Genomic DNA, 12658 nt, shown 5'->3' on the forward strand with positions numbered 1-12658 from the left:
AAAAATCGTGCACCTATGGACGAGGACAGTGGGGGGGGATAGGGGCAGGGAGTGGGGTGGGAACTGGGTGGAGGGGAGCTAAGGGGGAAAAAAAGAGGAACAACTGTAATAATCTGAACAATAAAGATTTTTAAAAAAAAGACTCTAATGATGATGGAGAAATGGATCATGGGGGTGAAACCTCAGCTAAGAGTCTTCAGATGATGACATCCTACATCAAGTTTCTGAAACTCAAGAGTCCGTTAGTGAACAATATATTTCTAATGACAAAAAGAAAATGTGGTATTCTCATGCAGTTAGTCATCAAGAGAAAAAAACATCAGAATTTTGCAACAAGAACCTGGATCATCCATTTTGTTCAATGAATGTGACACAGTATTCTTTCATCTTTTGTGATGTTTATATACAAAATTTTACTTTACATACAGTTTGTTAGTGGACAATTGCTGAAGGTGTATATGTCCACAAAGATGATTGGAAGGTAAAAGATGAGGTAGAAATAATAAAAATTTACCAGATGGTCAAAAAAAAAGAAATGCAATAGTTCTCCAAATACTGTTAATAGCATCACTATCACTAATCATTGCGGTCCTACAATGACGTGCTGTGTGGAATTGTTCTTAGCCAGCAAATCTTCAAATGGCTACACAAAAGTGAACCCTCATGCCTGACTACAAGCTTGGTCATGTCATTGTCCAATCCACCATCATTCATTTTTTCAGCCAGAATGTAGCAGTTTCTAAAAACCTCTGTGCAAAGAGGCAAGTATAAAGACATTGTAAATGAAACATGGATGAAAATCATCCTTTGAGTACCTTCTGGTGGACAGATATATTTGCTTGCTTTCCTTTTTGTTTGTATTTAGTAGAGAATACAGATACTGTTTTCAAATACTGATAGGTGGATTTTCCATTCTTCAATTATTATTTTTAAGTACTAATATGGATAGACAACAGACCACATGATTGGAATAATGAAATAATCTAAAAAACACTGAACAAAATGAGAAAAGTTGCATGTTAAGAAAAGATCTGAAGTCACCTTAGATACCATCTAATTGAACTCTTCATTTGAATAATGAGAAACTAAGGAACTTTGATTGTCATGTGTATGTGCATACATGTGCATGCACGCGCACACCTCCCCTCCCCGCCACACACACACCAGTCACTATCAAATCTTCCATCTTCTTTCTCTATTTGGTAGTTTATGCTCAGTTTCTCTGTCACCACTGTATCTCCAGCATGATATATAGTGTTCTCTCAATGAATATTTGTAGACTGAGGGACAGATTTCTCAGATTTTTTGTAATGTGCTTTTATTTTACATTGAACTTATTTTCCCTCCCAAAATTTCCAGTGGTCCTAATAACTGAGGAATGTTGTTCACGTACTGAGCAAATGATGATACCATGATAGAAACAAAAACTGAAGCAGACCAAAAAGTAGCTTTTTTTTTTTCAGAAGACCAAAGTAAAAAAGCTTTTCAAGGGAGTAAAGCGTTGCTTTACATGACTTATCTTGTTCTTTCTACCCATTGGCACCAAATCGATTAAGGAAATGAGGTAAGGATACGGGGTAGCAAAAAAGAAATGAGGGGGAGAGGGAGAGAGATGTTATTGGTTTCCAAGAGAAGTAGGTGAAGCAGATGGAAGAAAATATAAATATTATGAATACTAAAAAAATAATAAGTAAAAACATATTTCCTAACTGATGCTGTATTAATAGCTTTGCATATGAAGAACACATTTTCTCACATTTCTTAAGCAAAGATGCTTTAACAATACAACAATTTAGAGACTTAAGTAGACTTACAATTCCCTTAAGTAAGAACAAGTCAGAAATATAGAAGGTATTAACTAGAAAAAAACCATATTATCTATATGAATATGATCAGAATTTCTTCTGAGCTTTTCAACCATCACCAAATATTAGTTTATTTAACCTGCTAAAAATCACTGAAAATACCATCAAAATATAAATATAGTCAAAAATTCAATAAGAAAACTCAGTTTTAATAAGATAGTTTATCAGTGTGGTCCATTGTGATATATATTTTTTTATTTTTAAAATCCCCAAATATATTAAAGCACACCCTTGTTTCTTTGGGCTTCCCTTCCTTCTTTATTAGGATCTGTCAAAAAACAAAGTAGGCCCTTTGGTTGTGTCCAGATCTCATCCCTACTTCTTTTCCCATCACTCTTTGGCATCAAAATTCTATTCTCTCCCTTTTATGTTTCCAATGACAATAATAACAATGATAAATGATTATTGTTTCTCTTAAAAGCATCACAAATGCAAATATTAAAAAGGCTCTCTCAAAAACAAGAGCCCTCTTTTGTCTTCAGACTTGCACTTTGGACAGTTGCCCAAGTGATGAGCAATGATGTTCTGATACCCGCATCACACAGACAAGCAATGTGGTTAAGAAAATAGAGAATGTGTTAAGATAATGACACTCCAGGCATTCAATGCCACAAAGCTCACCCATCTAAACCCTCCCAATAAAATTAAGTTCTGATAAATTTGAGGCAGTGCATCCTATGTGTGACACCACCCAGCTCAGTCAAGCAGCCAATTACCACATACCTCCCCCACAGAAAATAGCTGAATGTAATCATCCCCCAGATATATTGAGCTGAAAACTAAGGTGGTTACTAATTTGTAATTCTGTTTCATCTTCCTCCCTCTTATCATAAATACTTTGGCAAGTATTTGGTACCATAAGTAGCTACACTAATCTCATTAGAAATTATTATTGGGACTTTACAAAATCAAGTAAACACAGCTGGCTTTGCTTTCTTTCAGCAACATCCAGTTTTGCTATAAAGAGCTTCACATCAAATACAAGAAAATAGTTCCACAATGAAAATAAAAATGAGATTTAAACAATGTAAAAACTATGATGGGAAACAACACTGAGGCACATCGATATTTCTTAATTAGAGGGAGAAAATGAGAGAAAGGAAAAATAATCATGTAACTATTGATCATATTAGTTTGAATTTCCTCTATTTTATGACCATAAGTATCCGAAATTTAATATTTAATTTACAGTAGCCACAAACCAACTACATTAGAATTGATTTAAAACACAGTAAGTCAATTTCAGAGGAAACTGTATATTGCTACTAATAACAAGCAAATAACATTTGCCATAAATTAAAAATAGTTGTGAAAATACAGAACTATCAATAAATTTTAGAAGATGTAAAGAAGATGAATGAATGATAAATTGATATAGCAGACCAGAGAACCAGATATATGGATAGGTAATAATTTAATTATTCTTCCAAAAGTTCATTAATTAGAGTTTCTGAGAACCTATGGTTGTAGAAAGAGAGGAAGATGGGGATTAGGATAAGAAGGGACTAGTTGAAAATCTGTTTAAGAAAAAACCTCTTTTTTAGGATGCCTTACAAATAAAGGGGATCATCTGGAGGACTAAGAAAGACCTGTTGGAAATTAAAAGATAATAGCAGAAATAAAAACTCACAGTGTTGGGGAAAAAAAATATTCAGGAACTTTCCAGATAGAAGAACAAAAATACAAAGGGATTGAGAATAAAAGAAAAATACAGAAAATTAGCGGACTGTTTTAGGAGGGCCAATATCAAAATAATAAGAGTCCCAGGAAAAGAGAGTAGAGCTCATATGGGGAGGAAATCATCAGTGAAGTAACTTGAGGAAAGGACATGAGTTAGCAGGTTGAAAGACCTCACTCAGTATCCAGAACAATGGATGAAATGGACTCACACCTTGGGATTCATGAAACTTCAGACTTTTGGGGACAAAGAGAAGATCCCACAATCCTTCAGAGAAACATATAAACAAACAGGTATAAACAAATGAGTAGGAATCCAAAAAAGCTTCCGATTTCTTGTAGCAACACCGAAAACTAGAAAACAATGAGAAATTACCATTAAACTTTGAAGATGAATGATATTCAATTTGGAATTCTCTATTGTTTAGAATTCAATAGTTTAGTATTCAAACTATAAATTAAGAGTGAGGATAAAATAAAAATATTTTGGATATAAAAGTTCTCAAAATTTTATTTCCCATTCATTCTTTGATGAATAGAAGAAACTATTGAAGGACATCCTCTACAAAAACAGGGAAGAGGCAAAGAGAATTTCTGGGATGATGGGAGGGGAATTCCTGAAAGACAGGTGTGCCCAGCGTCACTAGTCCAAACCAACAGGACAGAGGCTCTGGGAGAAGCTTCCTTAGGGAGGTGAAGGTGATAGTATACATAATGTATTTGGGTGTCTTGAAATATGACTGGCTGTGAGTTTGGCATTAATGATTAGCAGAAAAAAACTAAGAAGGGAAAAACAATAGTTAACTCACAGAAAGACAAGTAATCATTTATTCCAAGGTTTAGCTCTGAAAAGAAACTTATTCAGATATTCTCAGATACAATAATTCAAACACTGATTAGTCCTCTACTCCAAATTATAATGTAACTACATAAGGAGAATGGAGAGGTGGGAAGAATGTGTGTGTGTGTGGTGTGTGTGTGTGTGTGTGTGTGTGTGTGTGAGAGAGAGAGAGAGAGAGAGAGAGAGAGAGAGAGAGAAGGAGATGGGGTAGAAAAGAGAGAAAAGTTATTGTCTTCTACAGGGAAAAGTCAATACATAATACTCAAATAGGTGAAACCAAACATGTTTTCAGAGTCAGGAAAATAAATTCCAAAAGAGTCAACTAAAAGATGTGCTCCCATGAAGAGTATTAGCAGCAGGAGGGAAGTTGACTACTATTTTTCTTAAATTCTGACTTTTTAAGCCATGGTACATATAATTTTAACAAAAGAGAAATTTTTTAAAGAAAGAAACATGCAAGACTATCCAAGAAATTCTGAAATAAAGAGCGCTGAGCTGGATAAGGTAGAGCTGGTATTAAAACATAAAGCTCCCTAACCAGTATGGCTCAGTGGATAGAGCGTTGGCCTGCGGACTCAAGGTTCCTAGGTTTGATTCTGGTCAAAGGCATGTACTTTGGTTGCAGGCACATACCCGGTAGGGAGTGTGCAGGAGGCAACTGATCAATGTTTCTCTCTCATAGATGTTTCTAACTCTCTATCCCTCTCCCTTCCTCTCTGTAAAAAAAAAAAAAATCAATAAAATATATATATTTAAAAAAAACATAAAGCTGCAAAAACGAAAGCAGTTTGCTATGGGTACATCCATGGACAGATGATTAGCACAAAGCAGAAAAATCAAGAAATATATACAGGTCTGTATGGAAATATGTACATGGTAACTGTGACATTCCTGCTCAGTGGAAAAATTAACTATTCAATATCAGGTTTTGTAATAATTAGATAGCTACATAGAAAAAATAATAAAAATAAATTCTTTACATCAAAATAATTTATAGCTTTGGTTGAAGATTTAAATGTTAAAAAATGAAATGCTTCAATAATTTGAAGAAATCATAGGATTATACTTTGAAAACATTCTTGGAGTTTCTAAGTGAGACACAAGATCCAAAACCACAGTAGAAAAAGTGATAAATCTATTTAAAAATTTACTCTATAAAACTGTACAGATAAAAACAAAACAGAATAAGCCATAAACTATGTTAAAAGTCAAATGATAAGCTGGAAAAATATTTATAGCACATAAGACAAAAAGGGGTTAATACATTCACTAATTAAAGAACCATTATCAATCTATTAGGAAAAGATGAACATCTCAATAAAAGAACAATCAATAAGAAGAATTCATTAGATGAGAATGAAAATGATTAGCATCCATGAAAATGCTAAAGATCAATATTAATGAAAATTAAAACAACACATTACTATTTTTGGTCTATTACATTGCCAGGTGTTGCAAGGATACAAATATTAATTATATCTAGGGCTGGCAAGTAACAGATAAATGGACAACTCACATGTGGGCAGTGGGAATATGAATTAGTTCAACTTTTCTGAAATTCTCTGGTAATAAGAATCAAATGCCCTTTGGCCTAGTAATCCCACTTTTAGAAATTCAACTAAGAAAATAATCAAATTATTGTACAGAGATCATGTGTAAGAATGAACACAGAACATCAATATTTACAGGACAGATAGACACAATTCAAGTATCTATAAGGATTTGGTAAACTAAGTTGTGGTCTGTACATCAGATAGAATATTGTGCAGTCATAAAGTGATGGGGGTTTATGTTTACTACATAGAAAGATGTCTGGGATGTATTGATGAATGAGGTAGCAAGTTGACGTACAAAAAATACATACCATGGTACATAGGTGTCTAATATGTGTGTATGTAGAGAAAAATATTACGGTAAAGTCAGAAAATTCACATTGTAGCTATGTTACAATGGTTAACTCTGGAATGTGACCACCCATTGTTTTTACTGCCCTCATTTTAATTTTCTGTATTTTGCAGTGTTTCTTTAGTAATTGTAAAAACACAAAGCTCAAGAAAAGAGAAAATAACTTACAACATGCTGAGATAAACAGAAACCCTGAGGTCCAAAGGCTGGAATAGCTGGTCAGACAGAGCACACACACAGAGAAGTGTAAAACATGGAAATCCAACCTCTGGAGAAGAGATGAAGAAGAGGCATGTTTTTCTTGCTTTAGAACAGCAGACTGTATCAGATGCTTTTTAGGGAAAGTGACTTTTTGGTTGGAGAATCTTTGATTCTTGTCACTTTGATTCTTTGATGTTTGCATAAGATTGTAATCCAAAGTAATTGCTTTAGAAGTTTTAATATATTTGCCTTTCTCTGTACTTTTAAAAATGTAGATTAAAAAAAAAACCAGAAAATTTTCAGTTTCTATAAGGGATTGTTTTTTAAACCATTAAAAAACCCACCCTTGCCTTGCCGGCGTGGCTCAGTGGTTGAGCATTGACCTATGAACCAGGAGGTCACGGTTTGATTCCCAGTCAGGGCACATGCCCGGGTTGCAGGCTCAATCCTCAGTGTGAGACATGCAGGAGGCAGCGGATCAATGATTCTCTCTCATCTTTGATGTTTCTGTCTCTCTCTTCCTCTCCCTTTCTCTCTGAAATAAATTTTATATAAATTATTTAAAACAAACCCACCCCTCCTAAATGCACTCTGGGCTGCAACCTTCCTGGCCTCAGCTGCGGAGGACCTGAGCAATTACACAGCACTTGACGCGGCCTTTTACCCTTTTATGTTGCAGCTTGTGTGCCTCCTGACCCGTGAGAGAAACAAGAAGGAAGACAGGGCAGACATGGCTTTGATGTTCATCCAGCCACACACTGTGAATACGCTGCCTCTTTTTCAGTTCTTGATGTACAGAATAGGCTAGAGGGGCCACACACAGCCCGAGAACTCCCACACCGCAGGGGTGACGCAGAAGCTAGTGCAATTTTTTATGCAACTGTTTCAATACAATGTCCTATTTGTTATAGGTTTTCTGTATGGAGCAGCCTATGCAGGTGAACTGTATTAAAATAAATTAATCTCTCACTGTCCTCCTCTGAATCTCTCTCTCTCTCTCTCTCTCTCTCTCTCTCTCTCTCTCTCTCTTTCTCTCTCTCTTTTGCTTAGAAACAACTAAGCTTTAGGAAAAGAAATCTAAGCAGAATCTGCAGCATATTACATGCTGTACTCATCCAGCTTGGTGACTCTCCACTCCTAGGTACCATGATGCCAGGGGCATAGACTTCATACTGAGACACCATTCCCTACCCCGCCCCCATCCTCATCAACTATCATTGGAGAGAAGCCAGGAAGGCCCTGGTGTGTGGATGGACCAAAAAGCAAAAAGCCCTCTTGTCCTCTTACCCACGTCTTCAAATTCAAGTGACTTGGGAACTCATTGAACAAACCTACTCATATCTGTTTATATTATAGGATTTTTTTCCTTTGGTGAAAAAATGTATAAAGGGAGAGACCTGGGTGCTTGTTTGGTATGTCAAAAACTAACTTCTCAGCCTGGTTGAGAAGGTCTCCTGGATGATGCCTGATGCCCAATTCTTCCACTCACTCTGGAATTCTGTCTTTTGTCATGGTTGTTCTGCACCAAAGCATGAATGACAGGTATTTACAGGTTAAATTAATACAGTTTTTATTTTGTAAATTTTGTACTTTTTATCGATGTAAAGTTTCCAAAGTAGAATTCACACACACACACACACACACACACACAGAGAGAGAGAGAGAGAGAGAGAGAGAGAGAGAGAGAGAGACTAGGAACTCAGGGCCTTCATAGTTGCTGACCACACTAAGCCAAGCATGTGCTTTTTCAAGTCCTATAAATTTGAGTTTGTATGTATGTCAACATCATCCTTTCAGTATTAGGCTAAACGTGCTTTTCTTATATAAAAATGGGCATCTTCCAAAGTGTGTGTGTGTGTGTGTGTGTGTGTGTGTGTGTGTGTGTTGTTTTTATAAGGTAATTTCTACACTGTCTGAGTGACCAACTATTTCATCTTAATATTTCATTCTCATGATATATGTGTGGCTATGATTTTTTTTATAAATAAATCATATGAGAGTCCAATGAGAAGAAACCCAATATTTTGCTATAATGCATAAGGAGTCTTTTCTTTTGTACATTAATCAATGGAAACTTCAAAAACCTTATGGTATTAACCTGAGATTTTTAAAAAAAGACTATTGTTGCAGTCAGGAAAAAGAGTTTCGAACACATTAAGATTCCTAAACATATCTGTGATGAGCAGTTCCTGAAGAGTTCCTGGCCCCAGCAAACATGTGATTTAAGTGAATTACATACCAGGATTCTTCTAAAAGTTAAGGAAAGTACATATAACAAGAATTTAATATATAAGATCATCTCAGACAAGTTGGAAATAAGTGCTCTAATAATGTCTATGGCAAATGCCTTCAAAGTCTTGATTTATTTATTAAAAGCAATAAACATAATTGTAAAAACTAAAATGTCTGATTTGTACAGAAATATTAACAGCTTTTCCTCATAATTTTTACATTTGATTTTTATTATTAAGATAAAAGTACTTACTCTTGCATATATATGTTCCTGTAAGAGAGGAGAAAAAAGTAAACTCATGTAAATCCACATATGTGAGGTAATATACAAGCATTGTAACATTTTTTAAATTTTATTACATAAAAAAGTAATGTCATTTTCGTGAATGTTTTTATAGAATTGGTCTCATTGTTTTATAATCAGGTCCCTAAAACTTTATTTTAGTATATTTGCACCGTTTTTGCTTTACTCTTATAGTATAAGGTTAAAAACCGTAGATCCAGATTATAGTTAGTATATTTTCATCATTTGAAAATGGATTTAAAGATCAATTTTTGTTTACATTATAAAAAAGAATTTATTAAACATAATAAGAAAAACAGATTACAAGATTACAAGGGAAGGTGATTGACTTGCAGAAAACCATATGCTCTGTAACATCTTTGTATGCAGTGTGATGCAGATTATAAACATTATAAAATTCAATGAGGGAATTCCACAAAAACTTTCACGAGGCATTGCTAGCTTTTGTGGCTTCCATTTTGCTCAAGTAAAGCTCAGATCCTTCCCAGGCAATGTCCTCTGCCTCTCCTTCCTCTCCTCTCTACCGCAATGTCCTCTGCCTCTCCTCCTTCTCCTCTCTACCTCCTTTCCTGTTGATCCTCGCCTTTCCCACCCGCGGCAACCATACAGGCCTCCCGCTCTTTCTGAAGCTGGAAGACCCGCTCCTGCCTGCAGGCTTTCGCAGTGCTGCCTGCTCTTCCTCCAGATACAGCTCACTCCTCATCGCAGTCAGCTCTCTGCTCAAATGCTCCTTCCCAGTGAAGCCTTCCCTGACCAAGCTTGCCTCCCACCGAACTCTTCATCCTCACCTTCTGCTTTATTTCTCTCCCTTATGCTTTGCCACTTTCTAATATAGTATATCCTTCTTCAGTTTACTGTCTTTCTCTCTCCACTCCCCACTCCCAATGAAGCAAGGATTTATGCTTGCTTTGCTCTTGGCTGTAGCCCCAGGACCTGAAAAAGTGGCTGGCACATGGCAGGAGGGCAAAACATATTTGTCAAAGTAATTAATTAACAATAAAAAAGTGGGAATCATTTCAGTTAAAATTTCAGGAATAAGAGTTTTTCTCTAAAAGCCCCATGGCTCTAGAGAAGTAAAGTAATGACCGGTATTAATAACGTGATCCCCTTGCTCTCTGGTTTCCAGGCTTTTGGAATACAATAAATGTTTTCAATATAGAACACATTTTAAACCCATCCCTTAACTGTAGATGGTCTTTTCATATACAGTGATTGAGAAAAATTCAATGATAAATCCCTATGCTGAGCTCAGTAAGTTTGAGGAACCTTTTTACTTCCATGAAGAATTGCACCCCCACTACCCCTTGCCCAACGTTCCCTCCCATTCACTGCCTTTAAGCTCACATTCTTCCCCCAATTTCTCTCCCTTTCTAATGAGGAATTTTTGTTTTTCCAGTGTGCGCTGTGGACCAAACATTAGAAAATTTGGGAGTGAAGTTGACTAAAAATAAAAATCCATTTTTCTATGGAAACAAACAAGTGAGCAAGGTGATCATTTGGGAACCAAAACACATACTTTGAAGTTGAAAGAAAAGATTGCTCTTTTCCCTCCTAGAGACAACATGGAAAATTTTTCTCCTATTTTATTTATTTCAAATAAAACTTAAATATCATAACATAAGTTAAATGCTGTGTTTAATGTAAGTGTAACATTTTATGAAAAGGAAACAGAGATCTTCAACATATTTTTTTTGTTGGTGTAGTGATCTAATGGTCCTTTGTTATTACATCTTTTTATTTGCTCTCTCTCTCTTTTTTTTTCTAAATCTCTCTTTTAGGATAAAAGTTTCCTAGAAGTTAACCCCAGCCAAGGACAATTCAGGAGAAAGTTAAATCGTTTACCCCTTGTTGGGATAAAATAACTGAATATGTCTACTGCCACACCTCCTACTCTCATGGATTTATTATAATTTGAGTCACAATTAACAGAAGTTTTTATGTGACTATTCCTTACAGATTAATCTTTCATTAGTTCAAACATGATGGCATATAACAATAAAATGAAGGAATTTCCAAAAGTGCTTTTAATTTTTATGTGGAACATTCCCTTAGCATAATATTAAGAAATACAAAATGTGGTAAACAGATTGAAAGCTATTCCTTTGGAGTTTGCCTTGCATGAACTTTTAGCTTCCTCCCCGAATGGAGAAGTTTTTGTTGGAATATGAGCAGCCAAAGCACCCAAATGACTGTAAGTTAGAAGTTTTCCTTCTACGAATGACGGACTTAGGAAGATACATTTATAACTAGAGGTGAAGCTAGAAATGTGTCTTCAACTACTAAAAATTTTGGGGAAAAAACCCTTCATTCTTTTTTTATTATTATTATTATTACAAAATACACAGGTCTCTAGGGCCTCTGAAGGGCAGCAGGGATTTGGCGGTATTTACAACAAGAAAAACAGAAAAAGGAGGTGGCAGACAGGCTGTGCTAATTATAGCTACACTGGCATTTAGAACTCTTCTATTTTTCACTTTTCTCATACAGAGGAGAAACCTTAAATAGCCCCAAAGAGACAGAGTGACTAGATCTTTAGCAAATAACTTCCATAAATTTAGAGACTGCATTAATACAGGGTTAATGCAACTGTGTAAACACTCCTTGATGAATAAGTAAAAACTTGCAAGTTTCCAATTTGTGTGCTACAGATGCAGATGTGGTGCTGTGCTTCTGGATAGTTTTAGTCTTTTCTTTCTTAAGGTCTCCGAACCCTGAAATTACTGCTTAGACTGCATCTATAGTCGTGGAAAAAGCCCAGGTGCCTCAGGGAAAGCAGCGAGAGAGAACTGAGGGCATTTCTCCTTCCAAGTAGGTCTTGATTGTGTGCCAACCACATGAGGGTACTGGTTAATGTGCTGATTCCTGGATGGGACCCTCAGCCATCCCATTTATTATCATTATCGTTGTTGTTGTTGTTGTTGTTTTGGTCTGGAGCAGAGTTTAGGAATCTGCATGTTTAGTATACATCCTTGGTTGATCTGACGCAGGGGAACACGCACACCAAAAAAAAAAAAAACACTGCCCTAACATTCCCAAGGGATTCAAAATAGTTTTCTGGATACAAATATTATTTTCTCTTTTGAAAGATACTGGGCTTCAGAGAATAGCCAAAGGTTATGAGCTCACATCTGTTACAGAACCAAACAATCTCTCTACCATCTTCTTGGAAATTAGTCTTGAATCTCACCGTGACAGCTCCTGGCGTGTTATTTACATTAACTCTGGCATTGTCATTCAACTTTCCAGATGGTTTTGTTTATCTACCCAAGTAGAAGGTGTGTTCCTACGAGGCAAGAACTACCTATGCTTACACATATATTTTTTAAATGATTTCAACATTATCTAGCAGTCTTAATAAATATTTATTAAGCCCTCAATAAACTTATTTTAATTTTGGCTAAAATGCAACCTAAGTTTCTTAAAATTCTGGTTTAACTTCTGAAGCATGAAACCACTTCTCTCATGGATATTGCTTCAAACCCACTTATTCTAATATCCCTTGCACGGTAGACAATGGAGGCCGCACCTAATATTCGTTAGAAATTGGCAACTGGGCACTTGGGCTCTGTTATTTAGCCCCAAGGCAAAGGCAGAGCCACAGTAATAGCTTTGACTGATTACTTGGCAAGGGAA

General features: G+C 35.8%; 1 protein-coding gene across 1 annotated transcript in view; it reads right to left on the bottom strand.

The window, feature by feature from the left end:
• The window catches only part of ARHGEF38 (Rho guanine nucleotide exchange factor (GEF) 38), a 154473-nt gene that overhangs the window by 37871 nt on the left and 103944 nt on the right, over nt 1–12658 (bottom strand). Inside the window, exon 5 of the mRNA XM_014544715.1 lies at nt 8975–8992. Coding sequence (XP_014400201.1) covers nt 8975–8992 — 18 coding nt within the window. The remainder of the gene's footprint in view (nt 1–8974; nt 8993–12658) is intronic.

This window comes from Myotis brandtii, unplaced genomic scaffold (genome assembly GCF_000412655.1).
Source record: "Myotis brandtii unplaced genomic scaffold, ASM41265v1 scaffold38, whole genome shotgun sequence".
NCBI lineage: Eukaryota > Metazoa > Chordata > Mammalia > Chiroptera > Vespertilionidae > Myotis > Myotis brandtii.